The following is a 15,000-nucleotide window of genomic DNA, read 5'->3' as shown; positions in this document are numbered from 1 at the left end:
GGCTAGCACTGTTCAGGCCAGTCTAGTACTGTTCAGGCCAGTCTAGTACTGTTCAGGCCAGGCTAGCACTGTTCAGACCAGGCTAGCACTGTTCAGACCAGGCTAGCACTGTTCAGGCCAGTCTAGTACTGTTCAGGCCAGTCTAGTAATGTTCAGGCCAGTCTAGTAATGTTCAGACCAGGCTAGTACTGTTCAGACCAGGCTAGTACTGTTCAGGCCAGTCTAGTACTGTTCAGGCCAGTCTAGTACTGTTGAGACCAGGCTATCTAATAAGAGAGAGGGAGGGAGAAATAGAGAGAGAGGAGGGGTAGAGACAGAGAGAGAGAAGTAGCAGAATAGAGAGGGAGAGAAAGAGGTAGAGAGAGGTAGAAAGATAAAGAGAGAGAGGAAGAGAGAGAGGTAGAGAGAGAGAGAGAGAGAGAGAGAGAGAGAGAGAGAGAGAGAGAGAGAGAGAGAGAGAGGAAGGTAGAGAGAGGGAGGTAGCGAGAGAGAAAGAGCGAGAGAGAGAGAAAGGGGTAGAGAGGAAGGTAGAGAGAGGGAGCTAGAGATATGAATTGAAATTGAATTGATATGATATGATATGATGAGTTGTTACCCTGGCAGGGTGTTCTGGGTCTCGTAGGAAGACGGTTCCCTCCTTGGCGATGCTGTACCTATGGTAAAACTCCACCATCTGATTCAGAGAGAAGAACATCTCCTCCCAAACAAAGTACTGTCCTGACCTGTCCTGGAGCACCTTGAAGTGCTGCACATGGTCCCCGTAACTAGAGGGAGACAGGGGCGGAGAGAGGGAGAGAGGGGCGGAGAGAGGGAGAGAGAGAGAGGAGGAAGAGAGAGAGGGGAAGAGAGAGGGAGAGAGAGAGGAGGAAGAGAGAGAGAGGAGGAAGAGAGAGAGGAGGAAGAGAGAGAGAGAGAGAGAGAGAGAGGAGGGAGAAAGGGGGGAGGAAGAGAGAGAGAGAGAGAGCGAGAGAGGAGGAAGAGAGAGAGGGAGACAGGGGGGAGGAAGAGAGAGGAGAGAGGTGGAAGAGAGAGAGGGAGAGAGGGAGAGAGGGAGGAGGAGGAGAGAGAGGTGGAAGAGAGAGAGGGAGAAAGGGGGCAGGGAGAGAGAGGAGGAAGAGAGAGAGTGAGACAGGGGGGAGGAAGAGAGAGAGAGAGAGAGAGAGAGAGAGGTGGAAGAGAGAGAGGGAGAAAGGGGGAGGGAGAGAGAGAGAGAGAGAGGAGGAAGTAAGATAAAGGAAGAGAAAGAGAGGGTTGGGGAGAGAGAGAAGAAGACAGGGGAGGGAGAGTGAGACATTTTCATTTTCCCCCTCATTTTATCTTGTGTACTTTAACCATTTGTACATTGTTACAACACTGTTTATATATAATATGATATTTATAATGTCTTTATTGTTTTGAAACTTCTGTATGTGTAATGTTTACTGTTCATTTTAATTGTTTATTTCACTTTTGTATATTATCTACCTCACTTGCTTTGGCAATGTGAACACATGTTTCCCAGTTAAGGGAGAGAGAGAGCGAGAGAGCGAGAGAGAGAGAGAGAGAGAGAGAGAAACAACAACACGAAGAATTATCTATCCAAAATTGAGATGTATGGATTAACCACTTCTCCAATCTTTTTGGCTCTATAACAAAGAATAAAGAGCAAAAACATATACATGATCAAATACAGATCTTAGAATCAACTATTAAAGACTACCAGAACCCACTGGATTCCAGAACCCACTGGATTCCAGAACCCACTGGATTCCAGAACACACTGGATTCCAGAACCCACTGGATTCCAGAACCCACTGGATTCTCCAATTACATTGAATGAGTTACAGGACAAAATAAAAAACCCTCCAACCCAAAAAGGCCTGTGGTGTTGATGGTATCCTTAATGAAATGATCAAATATACAGACAACAAATTACAATTGGCTATACTAAAACTCTTTAACATCATCCTTAGCTCTGGCATCTTCCCCAATATTTGGAACCAAGGACTGATCAGCCCAATCAACAAAAGTGGAGATAAATTTGACCCCAATAACTACCGTGGAATATGTGTCAACAGTAACCTTGGGAAAATCCTCTGCATTATTATTAACAGCAGACTCCTACATTTCCTCAATGAAAACAATGTACTGAGCAAATGTCAAATTGGCTTTTTACCAAATTACCGTACAACAGACCATGTATTCACCCTGCACACCCTAATTGACAACCAAACAAACCAAAACAAAGGCAAAGTCTTCTCATGCTTGGTTGATTTCAAAAAAGCCTTCAACTCAATTTGGCTTGAGGGTCTGCTATACAAATTGATGGAAAGTGGTGTTGGGGGTAAAACATACGACATTATAAAATCCATGTACACAAACAACAAGTGTGCGGTTAAAATTGGCAAAAAACACACATTTCTTCACACAGGGTCGTGGGGTGAGACAGGGATGCAGCTTAAGCCCCACCCTCTTCAACATGTATATCAATGATTTAGCGAGGGCACTAGAACAGTCTGCAGCACCCGGCCTCACCCTACTAGAATCTGAAGTCAACTGTCTACTGCTTGCTAATGATCTGGTGCTTCTGTCCCCAACCAAGGAACGCCTACAGCAGCACCTAGATCTTCTGCACAGATTCTGTCAGACCTGGGCCCAACAAGACCAAAGAGATGTGCATAGACTTCAGGAAGTGTACAACACATACCTCTGCAACATCCATCAGAGGTCAGAACATAGAGATTGTAGAGGAAAACAAATACCTGGGTGTCCTCTTGGCCAACAAGCTTCAGTGGTGTAAATGTACAGACCTGATCTACAAAAAGAGCCAACAGAGACTGTACTTTCTCAAAAATCTGGTATCATTTAATGTAGACTACTATACCGACTCTGTTTTACACATCTTTCAGTGAGAGTATTTTAACTTTTTATATTGTTTGTTGGTTTGTCACTGTCAGCCAGAGAAATATGCTGAGAAGGATTATCACCGCAGCAAGCAAGGTACTTGGAGTCAAACAGACAGGCCTGGATGAGATCTTTAAGGTCAGGGCCCTCCACAAGGTACTTGGAGTCAAACAGACAGGCCTGGATGAGATCTTTAAGGTCAGGACCCTCCACAAGGTACTTGGAGTCAAACAGACAGGCCTGGATGAGATCTTTAAGGTCAGGTTCCTCCCCAAGGCACTAGGAGTCAGACAGACAGGCCTGGATGAGATCTTTAAGGTCAGGTTCCTCCCCAAGGTACTAGGAGTCAGACAGACAGGCCTGGATGAGATCTTTAAGGTCAGGTTCCTCCCCAAGGTACTAGGAGTCAAACAGACAGGCCTGGATGAGATCTTTAAGGTCAGGTTCCTCCCCAAGGTACTTGGAGTCGAACAGACAGGCCTGGATGAGATGTTTAAGGTCAGGTTCCTCCCCAAGGTACTAGGAGTCAAACAGTCAGGCCTGGATGAGATCTTTAAGGTCAGGGCCCTCCCCAAGGTACTTGGAGTCGAACAGACAGGCCTGGATGAGATGTTTAAGGTCAGGTTCCTCCCCAAGGTACTAGGAGTCAAACAGTCAGGCCTGGATGAGATCTTTAAGGTCAGGTTCCTCCCCAAGCTACAAGGAGTCAAACAGACAGGCCTGGATGAGATCTTTAAGGTCAGGGCCCTCCCCAAGGTACTTGGAGTCAAACAGACAGGCCTGGATGAGATCTTTAAGGTCAGGTTCCTCCACAAGGTACTAGGAGTCAAACAGACAGGCCTGGAGGAGATCTTTAAGGTCAGGGCCCTCCAAAAGGTACTAGGAGTCAAACAGACAGACCTGGATGAGATCTTTAAGGTCAGGGCCCTCCCCAAGGTACTTGGAGTCAAACAGACAGGCCTGGATGAGATATTTAAGGTCAGGGCCCTCCCCAAGGTACTTGGAGTCAAACAGACAGGCATGGATGAGATCTTTAAGGTCAGGACCCTCCACAAGGTACTTGGAGTCAAACAGACAGGCATGGATGAGATCTTTAAGGTCAGGGCCCTCCCCAAGGTACTTGGAGTCAAACAGACAGGCCTGGATGAGATATTTAAGGTCAGGGCCCTCCCCAAGCTACTAGGAGTCAAACAGACAGGCCTGGAGGAGATCTTTAAGGTCAGGGCCCTCCAAAAGGTACTAGGAGTCAAACAGACAGGCCTGGATGAGATATTTAAGGTCAGGTTCCTCCCCAAGGTACCAGGAGTCAGACAGACAGGCCTGGATGAGATCTTTAAGGTCAGGGCCCTCCCCAAGGTACTTGGAGTCAAACAGACAGGCCTGGATGAGATCTTTAAGGTCAGGGCCCTCCACAAGGTACTGGGAGTCAAACAGTCAGGCCTGGATGAGATCTTTAAGGTCAGGGCCCTCCCCAAGGTACTTGGAGTCAAACAGACAGGCTTGGGTGAGATCTTTAAGGTCAGGGCCCTCAGCAAGGCACTGGAAGTCAAACAGACAGGCCTGGATGAGATGTTAATGGCCTGGATGAGAGGCTAATGTTCCTATAGACCCAGTAAGACCAGCAGGCTAATGTTCCTATAGACTCAGTAAGGCCAGCAGGCTAATGTTCCTATAGACCCAGTAAGACCAGCAGGATAATGTTCCTATAGACCCAGTAAGACCAGCAGGCTAATGTTCCTATAGACTCAGTAAGACCAGCAGGCTAATGTTCCTATAGACTCAGTAAGACCAGCAGGCTAATGTTCCTATAGACCCAGTAAGACCAGCAGGCTAATGTTTCTATCCACTCAGTAAGACCAGCAGGCTAATGTTCCTATAGACCCAGTAAGAACAGCAGGCTAATGTTCCTATAGACTCAGTAAGGCCAGCAGGCTAATGTTCCTATAGACTCAGTAAGACCAGCAGGCTAATATTCCTATAGACTCAGTAAGACCAGCAGGCTAATGTTCCTATAGACTCAGTAAGACCAGCAGGCTAATGTTCCTATAGACCCAGTAAGACCAGCAGGCTAATGTTCCTATCCACTCAGTAAGAACAGCAGGCTAATGTTCCTATAGACCCAGTAAGACCAGCAGGCTAATATTCCTATAGACTCAGTAAGGCCAGCAGGCTAATGTTCCTATAGACCCAGTAAGACCAGCAGGCTAATGTTCCTATAGACCCAGTAAGACCAGCAGGCACCTAACCCTGACTCCAAACACCCAGTAAGACCAGCAGACTAATATTCCTATAGACTCAGTAAGGCCAGCAGGCTAATGTTCCTATAGACCCAGTAAGACCAGCAGGCTAATGTTCCTATAGACCCAGTAAGACCAGCAGGCTGATGTTCCTATAGACTCAGTAAGACCAGCAGGCTAATGTTCCTATAGACCCAGTAAGACCAGCAGGCTGATGTTTCTATAGACTCAGTAAGACCAGCAGGCTAATGTTCCTATAGACCCAGTAAGACCAGCAGGCTAATGTTCCTATAGACCCAGTAAGACCAGCAGGCTAATGTTCCTATAGACTCAGTAAGACCAGCAGGCTAATGTTCCTATAGACTCAGTAAGACCAACAGGCTAATGTTCCTATAGACTCAGTAAGACCAGCAGGCTAATGTTCCTATAGACCCAGTAAGACCAGCAGGCTAATGTTCCTATAGACCCAGTAAGACCAGCAGGCTAATGTTCCTATAGACCCAGTAAGACCAGCAGGCTAATGTTCCTATAGACCCAGTAAGACCAGCAGGCTAATGTTCCTATAGACCCAGTAAGACCAGCAGGCTAATGTTCCTATAGACCCAGTAAGACCAGCAGGCACTGCAACAACATTTCATCATGGGGACAATAAAGTCAGTGTGTTTGTCGAAAGGCTGACGTAACTTTCAAGAGAAGACAGGTTATGTGCTCACTGCCCACAAAATGAGGTGGAAACTGAGCTGCACTTCCTAACCTCTTGCCCAAATGTATGACCATATTAGAGAGACATATTTCCCTCAGATTACACAGATCCAATAAGAATTAGAAAACAAATCCAATGTTGATAAACTCCCATATCTACTGGGTGAAATGCCACAGTGTGACATCACAGCAGCAAGATTTGTGACCTGTTGCCACGAGAAAAGGGCAACCAGTGAAGAACACACACCATTGTAAATACAACCCATATTTATGCTTATAGATTTTATCTTGTGTCCTTGAACTATTTGTACATTGTTATAACACTGTATATATATATAATATGACATTTGGATTGTCTTTATTGTTTTGAAACTTCTGTATGTGTAATGTTTACTGTTCATTTTTATTGTTTATTTCATTTCATATATTCACTTTATATATTATCTACCTCACTTGCTTTGGCAATGTTAACACATGTTTCCCATGACAATAAAGCCCCTTGAATTGAATTGAATTGAATAGAGACTTCCTTTCAAGCATTGAGAGGAAGAGAGAAGACAAAAAGGAGAGAGAGAAGGGGGGGAGGGGGAGAGAGAAGGGGGGGGGGCAGAGAGGGGGAGAGAGAGGGGGGGAGGGGGGAGAGAGAAGGATGGAAAGCGATGACAGTTGAAAGGAAGTCCCGTCTACAGCAGACAGATAGTTGTATTTATAACTTCACAGCAAACAGCAATTTATACTGCTCTCTCTGTCTGTCTGTCTCTCTCTCTCTGTCTCTTGCTCTGTCTCTCTCTCTTCCTCTCTCTCCTCTCCCTCTCTCTCTCTCTCTCTCTCTCTCTGTCTCTCTCTCTGTCTCTCTGTCTCTCTATCTCTGTCTCTGTCTCTCTCTCTCTCTCTCTCTCTCTCTCTCTCTCTCTCTCTCTATCTCTCTCTGTCTGTCTCTGTCTCTCGCTTTGTCTCTCTCTCTCTGTCTCTCTCTCTGTCTCTCTCTTTGTCTCTCTCTCTCTTCTCTCTCTGTCTCTCTTTCTCTCTCTCTCCTCCACCTCTCTCTCTCTCTCTCTGTCTCTCCCTCTCTCTCTCTCTCTCTCTCCCTCTCTTTCTCTCTCTCTCTCTCTCTCTCTCTCTCCTCCTTCTGTCCTTTTCTGTCCTTCCCTCCACTTCCTCTATCCCTCTGTTCTCACTTCCTCTGTTTCTCTCTCTCTAATCTCCTCTGTTCCTCAACACTTCAGATGTCTGAGAGGCCTTGGCTGATACAAACCAGACTACTTTCTGTGTGTGTCTTTATATATATATATATGTATGTGTGTATATATATGTATGTGTATATGTGTGTTTGTCATCCAGACTTGCCTGTCAGGTGTGAGACAGATGTTCAATCTCTCTAGCATTAATAAAGCTACAGACGTCTCACAGAGAGGGGGGGGGGGGGGGGGAGACAGAGAGAGAGAGGAGAGAGAGAAAGAAAGAGAGAGAGACACAGAGAGAGAGAGAGAGAGAGAGAGAGAGAGAGAAAGAAAGAGAGAGAGACACAGAGAGAGAGAGAGGAGAGATGGGGGAGAGGGGAGAGAGACAGAGAGAGAGGAGAGAGACAGAGAGAGAGGAGAGAGAGAGAGACACAGAGAGAGAGAGAGAGAGAGAGAGAGAGAGAGAGACACACAGAGAGAGAGAGAAAGAGAGAGAGAGAGAGAGAGAGAGAAGGAGATGAAATAGATGGAATGAGGAAGAGATTAGAGGTGTCCTGGAGGAGTGTGACTTGTCTGATAATGGAAGGATGGAAAGATGGAATGAAGTCACTCTCCCATTTCCCTGAGTCAAGATCAAGATAAAGTTAAACCCCCTCAGGCCTCCCTCCCTCTGACTACAGACCTCCCCTCCCTCTGACTACAGACCTCCTCTCCCTCTGACTACAGAACCCCCTCAGGCCTCCTCTCCCTCTGACTACAGAACTCCCTCAGACCTCCCCTCCCTCTGACTACAGAAACCCCTCAGACCTCCCTTCCCTCTGACTACAGAACCCCCTCCGGCCTCCCCTCCCTCTGACTACAGAACCCCCTCAGACCTCCCCTCCCTCTGATGACAGAACCCCCTCAGACCTCCCCTCCCTCTGACTACAGAACCCCCTCAGGCCTCCCCTCCCTCTGACTACAGAAGACCCTAAGGCCTCCCCTCCCTCTGACTACAGACTTCCCCTCCCTCTGACTACAGAACCCCCTCAGACCTCCCCTCCCTCTGACTACAGATCTCCCAACCCTCTGACGACAGAACCCCTCAGACCTCCCCTCCCTCTAACTATAGAACCCCCTCAGGCCTCCCCTTCCTCTGACTACAGAACCCCCTCAGACCTCCCCTCCCTCTGACGACAGAACCCCCTCAGACCTCCCCTCCCTCTGACTACAGAACCCCCTCAGACCTCCCCTCCCTCTGACGACAGACCTCCCCTCCATCTGACTACAGGCCTCTCCTCCCTCTGACGACAGAACCTCCTCAGACCTCCCCTCCCTCTGACTACAGAACCCCATCAGGCCTCCTCTCCCTCTGACTACAGACCTCTCCTCCCTCTGACTACAGACTTCCCCTCCCTCTGATGACAGAACCCCCTCAGGCCTCCCCTCCCTCTGACTACAGAACTCCCTCAGACCTCCCCTCCTTCTGACTACAGAACCCCCTCAGACCACACCTCCCTCTGACTACAGACCCCCCTCAGACCTCCCCTGCCTCTGACTACAGAACCGCCTCAAACCTCCCCTCCCTCTGACTAGAGAACCCCCTCAGACCTCCCCTTCCTCTGACTACAGACCTCCCCTCCCTCTGACGACAGACCTCCCCTCCATCTGACTACAGACCTCCCCTCCCTCTGACTACAGAACCCCCTCAGACCTCCCCTCTCTCTGACTATAGAACCCCCTCAGACCTCCCCTCCCTCTGATGACAGAACCCCATCAGACCTCCCCTCCCTCTGACTACAGAACCCCCTCAGACCTCCCCTCCCTCTAACGACAGATCTCCCCTCCCTCTGACTACAGACCTCCCCTCCCTCTGACTACAGAACCCCCTCAGATGTCCCATCCCTCTGACTACAGAACCCTGTCAAACCTTCTCTCCCTCTGACTACAGAACCCCCTCAGGCCTCCCCTCCCTCTCACTACAGAACCCCCTTAGACCTCCCCTCCCTCTGAATTCAGAACCCCCTCAGACCTCCCCTCCCTCTGACTACAGAACAGCCTCAGGCCTCCCCTCCCTGTTTCTACAGAACCCCCTCAGACCTCCCCTCCCTCTGACTAGAGAACCCCCTCAGACCTCCCCTTCCTCTGACTACAGACCTCCCCTCCCTCTGACTACAGACCTCCCCTCCCTCTGACTACAGACCTCCCCTCCCTCTGACTACAGAACCCCCTCAGACCTCCCCTCTCTCTGACTATCGAACCCCCTCAGACCTCCCCTCCCTCTGATGACAGAACCCCATCAGACCTCCCCTCCCTCTGACTACAGAACCCCCTCAGACCTCCCCTCCCTCTGACGACAGACCTCTCCTCCCTCTGACTACAGACCTCCCCTCCCTCTGACTACAGAACCCCCTCAGATGTCCCATCCCTCTGACTACAGAACCCTGTCAAACCTTCTCTCCCTCTGACTACAGAACCCCCTCAGGCCTCCCCTCCCTCTGACTACAGAACCCCCTTAGACCTCCCCTCCCTCTGAATTCAGAACCCCCTCAGACCTCCCCTCCCTCTGACTACAGAACAGCCTCAGGCCTCCCCTCCCTCTGTCTACAGAACCCCCTCAGACCTCCCCTCCCTCTGACTACAGAACCCCCTCAGACCTCCCCTTTCTCTGACTACAGACCTCCCCTCCCTCTGACTACAGACCTCCCCTCCCTCTGACTACAGAACCCCCTCAGACCTCCCCTCTCTCTGACTATCGAACCCCCTCAGACCTCCCCTCCCTCTGATGACAGAACCCCATCAGACCTCCCCTCCCTCTGACTACAGAACCCCCTCAGACCTCCCCTCCCTCTGACGACAGACCTCCCCTCCCTCTGACTACAGACCTCCCCTCCCTCTGACTACAGAACCCCCTCAGACCTCCCCTCCCTCTGACTAGAGACCTCCCCTCCCTCTGACTACAGACCTCCCCTCCCTCTGACTACAGAACCCCCTCAGATGTCCCATCCCTCTGACTACAGAACCCTGTCAAACCTTCTCTCCCTCTGACTACAGAACCCCCTCAGGCCTCCCCTCCCTCTGACTACAGAACCCCCTTAGACCTCCCCTCCCTCTGAATTCAGAACCCCCTCAGACCTCCCCTCCCTCTGACTACAGAACAGCCTCAGGCCTCCCCTCCCTCTGTCTACAGAACCCCCTCAGACCTCCCCTCCCTCTGATGACAGAACCACCTCAGACCTCCCTTCCCTCTGACTACAGAACCCCCTCAGGCCTCCTCTCCCTCTGACAACAGACCTCCCCTCCCTCTGAAGACAGACCTCCCCTCCCTCTGACTACAGACCTCCCCTCCCTCTGATGACAGAACCCCCTCAGACCTCCCCTCCCTCTGACGACAGAACCCCCTCAGGCCTCCCCTCCCTCTGTCGACAGACCTCCCCTCCCTCTGACTACTGACTTCCCCTCCCTCTGACGAAAGAACCCCCTCAGGCCTCCTCTCCCTCTGACTACAGACCTCCCCTCCCTCTGACTACTGACTTCCCCTCCCTCTGATGACAGAACCCCCTCAGACCTCCCTTCCCTCTGACTACAGAACCCCCTCAGGCCTCCCCTCCCTCTGACTACAGAACCCCCTCAGACCTCCCATCCCTCTGACTACAGAAACCCCTCAGACCTCCCTTCCCTCTGAATACAGAACCCCCTCAGGCCTCCCCTCCCTCTGTCTACAGAACCCCCTCAGACCTCCCATCCCTCTGACTACAGAACCCCGTCAAACCTCCTCTCCCTCTGACTACAGAACCCCCTCAGGCCCCCCCCCCTCTGACTATAGACCTCACCTCCCTCTGACTACAGAACCCCCTCAGGCCTCCCCTCCCTCTGACTACAGAACCCCCTTAGACATCCCCTCCCTCTGACTACAGAACCCCCTCAGACCTCCCCTCCCTCTGTCTACAGAACCCCCTCAGACCTCCCATCCCTCTGACTACAGAACCCCGTCAAACCTCCTCTCCCTCTGAATACAGAACCCCCTCAGGCCTCCCCTCCCTCTGACTACAGACCTCCCCTCCCTCTGACTACAGAACCCCCTCAGGCCTCCCCTCCCTCTGACTACAGAACCACCTTAGACATCCCCTCCCTCTGACTACAGAACAGCCTCAGGCCTCCCCTCCCTCTGTCTACAGAACCCCCTCAGACCTCCCCTCCCTCTGATGACAGAACCCGCTCAGACCTCCCCTCCCTCTGACTACAGAACCCCCTCAGGCCTACTCTCCCTCTGACTACAGACCTCCCCTCCCTCTGACTACATACCTCCCCTCCCTCTGACTACAGAGCCCCCTCAGACCTCCCGTCCCTCTGTCTACAGAACCCCCTCAGATCTCCACTCCCTCTGATGACAGAACCCCCTCAGACCTCCCTTCCCTCTGACTACAGAACCACCTCAGGCCTCCCCTCCCTCTGACTACAGAACCCCCTCAGACCTCCCCTCCCTCTGACTACAGAACCCCCTCAGACCTCACCTCCCTCTGACTACAGAACCCCCTCAGACATCCCCTCCCTCTGACTAGAGAACCCCCTCAGACCTCCCCTCCCTCTGACTACAGACCTCCCCTACCTCTGACTACAGACCTCCCCTCCCTCTGACTACAGACCTCCCCTCCCTCTGACTACAGAACCCCTTCAGGCCTCCCCTCCCTCTGACTACAGAACCCCCTCAGACCTCCCCTCCCTCTGACTACATAACCCCCTCAGACCTCACCTCCCTCTGACGACAGAAACCCATCAGGCCTCCCCTCCCTCTGACTACAGAACCCCCTCAGACCTCCCCTCCCTCTGACTACATAACCCCCTCAGACCTCACCTCCCTCTGACGACAGAAACCCATCAGACCTCCCCTCCCTCTGACTATAGAACCCCCTCAGACCTCCCCTCCCTCTGACTAGAGAACCCCCTCAGACCTCCCCTCCCTCTGACTACAGAACCCCCTCAGACCTCCACTCCCTAAGACTAGAAAACCCCTTCAGACCTACCCTCCCTCTGACTACAGACCCCCCCTCCCTCTGACTACAGACCTCCCCTCCCTCTGACTACAGAACCCCCTCAGACCTCCCCTCCCTCTGACTACAGACCTCCCCTCCCTCTGACTACAGAACCCCCTCAGACCTCCCCTCTCTGACTACAGACCTCCACTCCCTCTGACTACAGAACCCCCTCAGACCTCCCCTCCCTCTGACTACAGACTGTAGTGTGTGTGTTTGTGTGTGTGTGTGTGTGTGTGTGTGTGTGTGTGTGTGTGTGTGTGTGTGTGTGTGTGTGTGTGTGTGTGTGTGTGTGTGTGTGTGTGTGTGTGTGTGTGTGTGTCTCACCTGACGGACATGGAGAATTCTCCTGGAGCGCTCTCGCTCTCTCTCACGATGAACGCTCCTTGGTCTCTCTGCCTCAATCTGCCCTCTGCAACCCCCCTGGATACACGGCCTGCAAACCACCTGGTGTAACAGCATGTACCAGTTATCATGGTGTAACTGCATGTACCAGGTATCATGGTGTTATCATGGTGTAACAGCATGTACCAGCTATCATGTTGTAACAGCATGTACCAGTTATCATGGTGTAACAGCATGTACCAGTTCTATATGGTGTAACAGCATGTACCAGTTATCATGGTGTAACAGCATGTACCATTTATCATGGTGTAACTGCATGTACCAGTTATCATGGTGTAACAGCATGTACCAGTTATCATGGTGTAACAGCATGTACCAGTTATCATGGTGTAACAGCATGTACCAGTTATCATGGTGTAACAGCATGTACCAGTTATCATGGTGTAACTGCATGTACCAGGTATCATGGTGTTATCATGGTGTAACAGCATGTACCAGTTATCATGGTGTAACAGCATGTGGCAGTTATCATGGTGTAACAGCATGTACCAGTTATCATGGTGTAACAGAATGTACCAGTTATCATGGTGTAACAGCATGTACCAGGTATCATGGTGTAACTGCATGTACCAGGTATCATGGTGTAACAGCATGTACCAGGTATCATGGTGTAACTGCATGTACCAGTTATATATGGTGTAACAGCATGTACCAGGTATCATGGTGTAACAGCATTTACCAGTTCTATATGTTATCATGGTGTAACAGCATGTACCAGTTCTATATGTTATCATGGTGTAACAGCATGTACCAGTTATATATGGTGTAACAGCATGTACCAGTTCTATATGTTGTAACAGCATGTACCAGATCTACATTTTACCATGGGGTAACAGCATGTACCAGTTCTATATGTTATCATGGTGTAACAGCATGTACCAGTTCTATATTTTATCATTGGGTAACAGCATGTACCATTTATCATGGTGTTATCATGGTGTAACTGCATGTACCGGTTATCATGGTGTAACGGCATGTACCAGTTATCATGGTGTAACTGCATGTACCAGTTATCATGGTGTAACTGCATGTACCAGTTGTCATGGTGTAACTGCATGTACCAGTTATCATGTTGTAACAGCATGTACCAGTTATCATGGTGTAACAGCATGTACCATTTATCATGGTGTAACAGCATGTACCAGTTATCATGGTGTAACTGCATGTACCAGTTATCATGGTGTAACAGAATGTACCAGTTATCATGGTGTAACAGCATGTACCAGTTATCATGGTGTAACAGCATGTACCAGTTATCATGGTGTAACAGCATGTACCAGTTCTATATTTTATCATTGGGTAACAGCATGTACCATTTATCATGGTGTAAAAGCATGTACCAGTTATCATGGTGTAACTGCATGTACCAGTTATCATGGTGTAACTGCATGTACCAGTTATCATGGTGTAACTGCATGTACCAGTTATCATGGCGTAACAGCATGTACCATCTATCATGTTGTAACAGCATGTACCAGTTATCATGGTGTAACAGCATGTACCAGTTCTATATGGTGTAACAGCATGTACCAGTTATCATGGTGTAACTGCATGTACCAGGTATCATGGTGTTATCATGGTGTAACAGCATGTACCAGTTATCATGGTGTAACAGCATGTGGCAGTTATCATGGTGTAACAGCATGTACCAGTTATCATGGTGTAACTGCATGTACCAGTTATCTTGGTGTGACTGCATGTACCAGGTATCATGGTGTTATCATGGTGTAACAGCATGTACCAGTTATCATGGTGTAACAGCATGTGGCAGTTATCATGGTGTAACAGCATGTGCCAGTTATCATGGTGTAACAGCATGTACCAGTTATCATGGTGTAACAGCATGTACCAGGTATCATGGTGTAACTGCATGTACCAGGTATCATGGTGTAACAGCATGTACCAGGTATCATGGTGTAACTGCATGTACCAGTTATATATGGTGTAACAGCATGTACCAGTTCTATATGTTATCATGGTTAAACAGCATGTACCAGTTATATATGGTGTAACAGCATGTACCAGTTCTATATGTTATCATGGTGTAACAGCATGTACCAGTTCTATATGTTATCATGGTGTAACAGCATGTACCAGTTATATATGGTGTAACAGCATGTACCAGTTCTATATGTTGTAACAGCATGTACCAGTTCTATATGTTATCATGGTGTAACAGCATGTACCAGTTCTATATGTTATCATGGTGTAACAGCATGTACCAGTTCTATATTTTATCATGGGGTAACAGCATGTACCAGTTCTATATTTTATCATGGGGTAACAGCATGTACCAGTTCTATATGTTATCATGGTGTAACAGCATGTACCAGTTCTATATGTTATCATGGTGTAACAGCATGTACCAGTTCTGTATTTTATCATGGGGTAACAGCATGTACCAGTTCTATATGTTATCATGGTGTAACAGCATGTACCAGTTCTATATGTTATCATGGTGTAACAGCATGTACCAGTTCTATATGTTATCATGGTGTAACAGCATGTACCAGTTCTGTATTTTATCATGGGGTAACAGCATGTACCAGATCTACATTTTACCATGGGGTAACAGCATGT

General features: G+C 49.3%; 1 protein-coding gene across 1 annotated transcript in view; it reads right to left on the bottom strand.

Moving 5' to 3' along the window:
• LOC139422371 (GRB2-related adapter protein-like) overlaps positions 1-15,000 on the bottom strand; it is a 35,290-nt gene that overhangs the window by 763 nt on the left and 19,527 nt on the right. Inside the window, exons 3-4 of the mRNA XM_071173575.1 lie at positions 12,343-12,462; positions 596-764 (exon numbers count right to left, since the gene is read on the bottom strand). Coding sequence (XP_071029676.1) covers positions 596-764; positions 12,343-12,462 — 289 coding nt within the window. The remainder of the gene's footprint in view (positions 1-595; positions 765-12,342; positions 12,463-15,000) is intronic.

This window comes from Oncorhynchus clarkii, chromosome 12 (assembly GCF_045791955.1).
Source record: "Oncorhynchus clarkii lewisi isolate Uvic-CL-2024 chromosome 12, UVic_Ocla_1.0, whole genome shotgun sequence".
Classification (NCBI taxonomy): domain Eukaryota; kingdom Metazoa; phylum Chordata; class Actinopteri; order Salmoniformes; family Salmonidae; genus Oncorhynchus; species Oncorhynchus clarkii.
The sequence above is the reverse complement of the archived record's forward strand: the minus strand, read 5'-3'. Positions and strand labels throughout refer to the sequence as shown.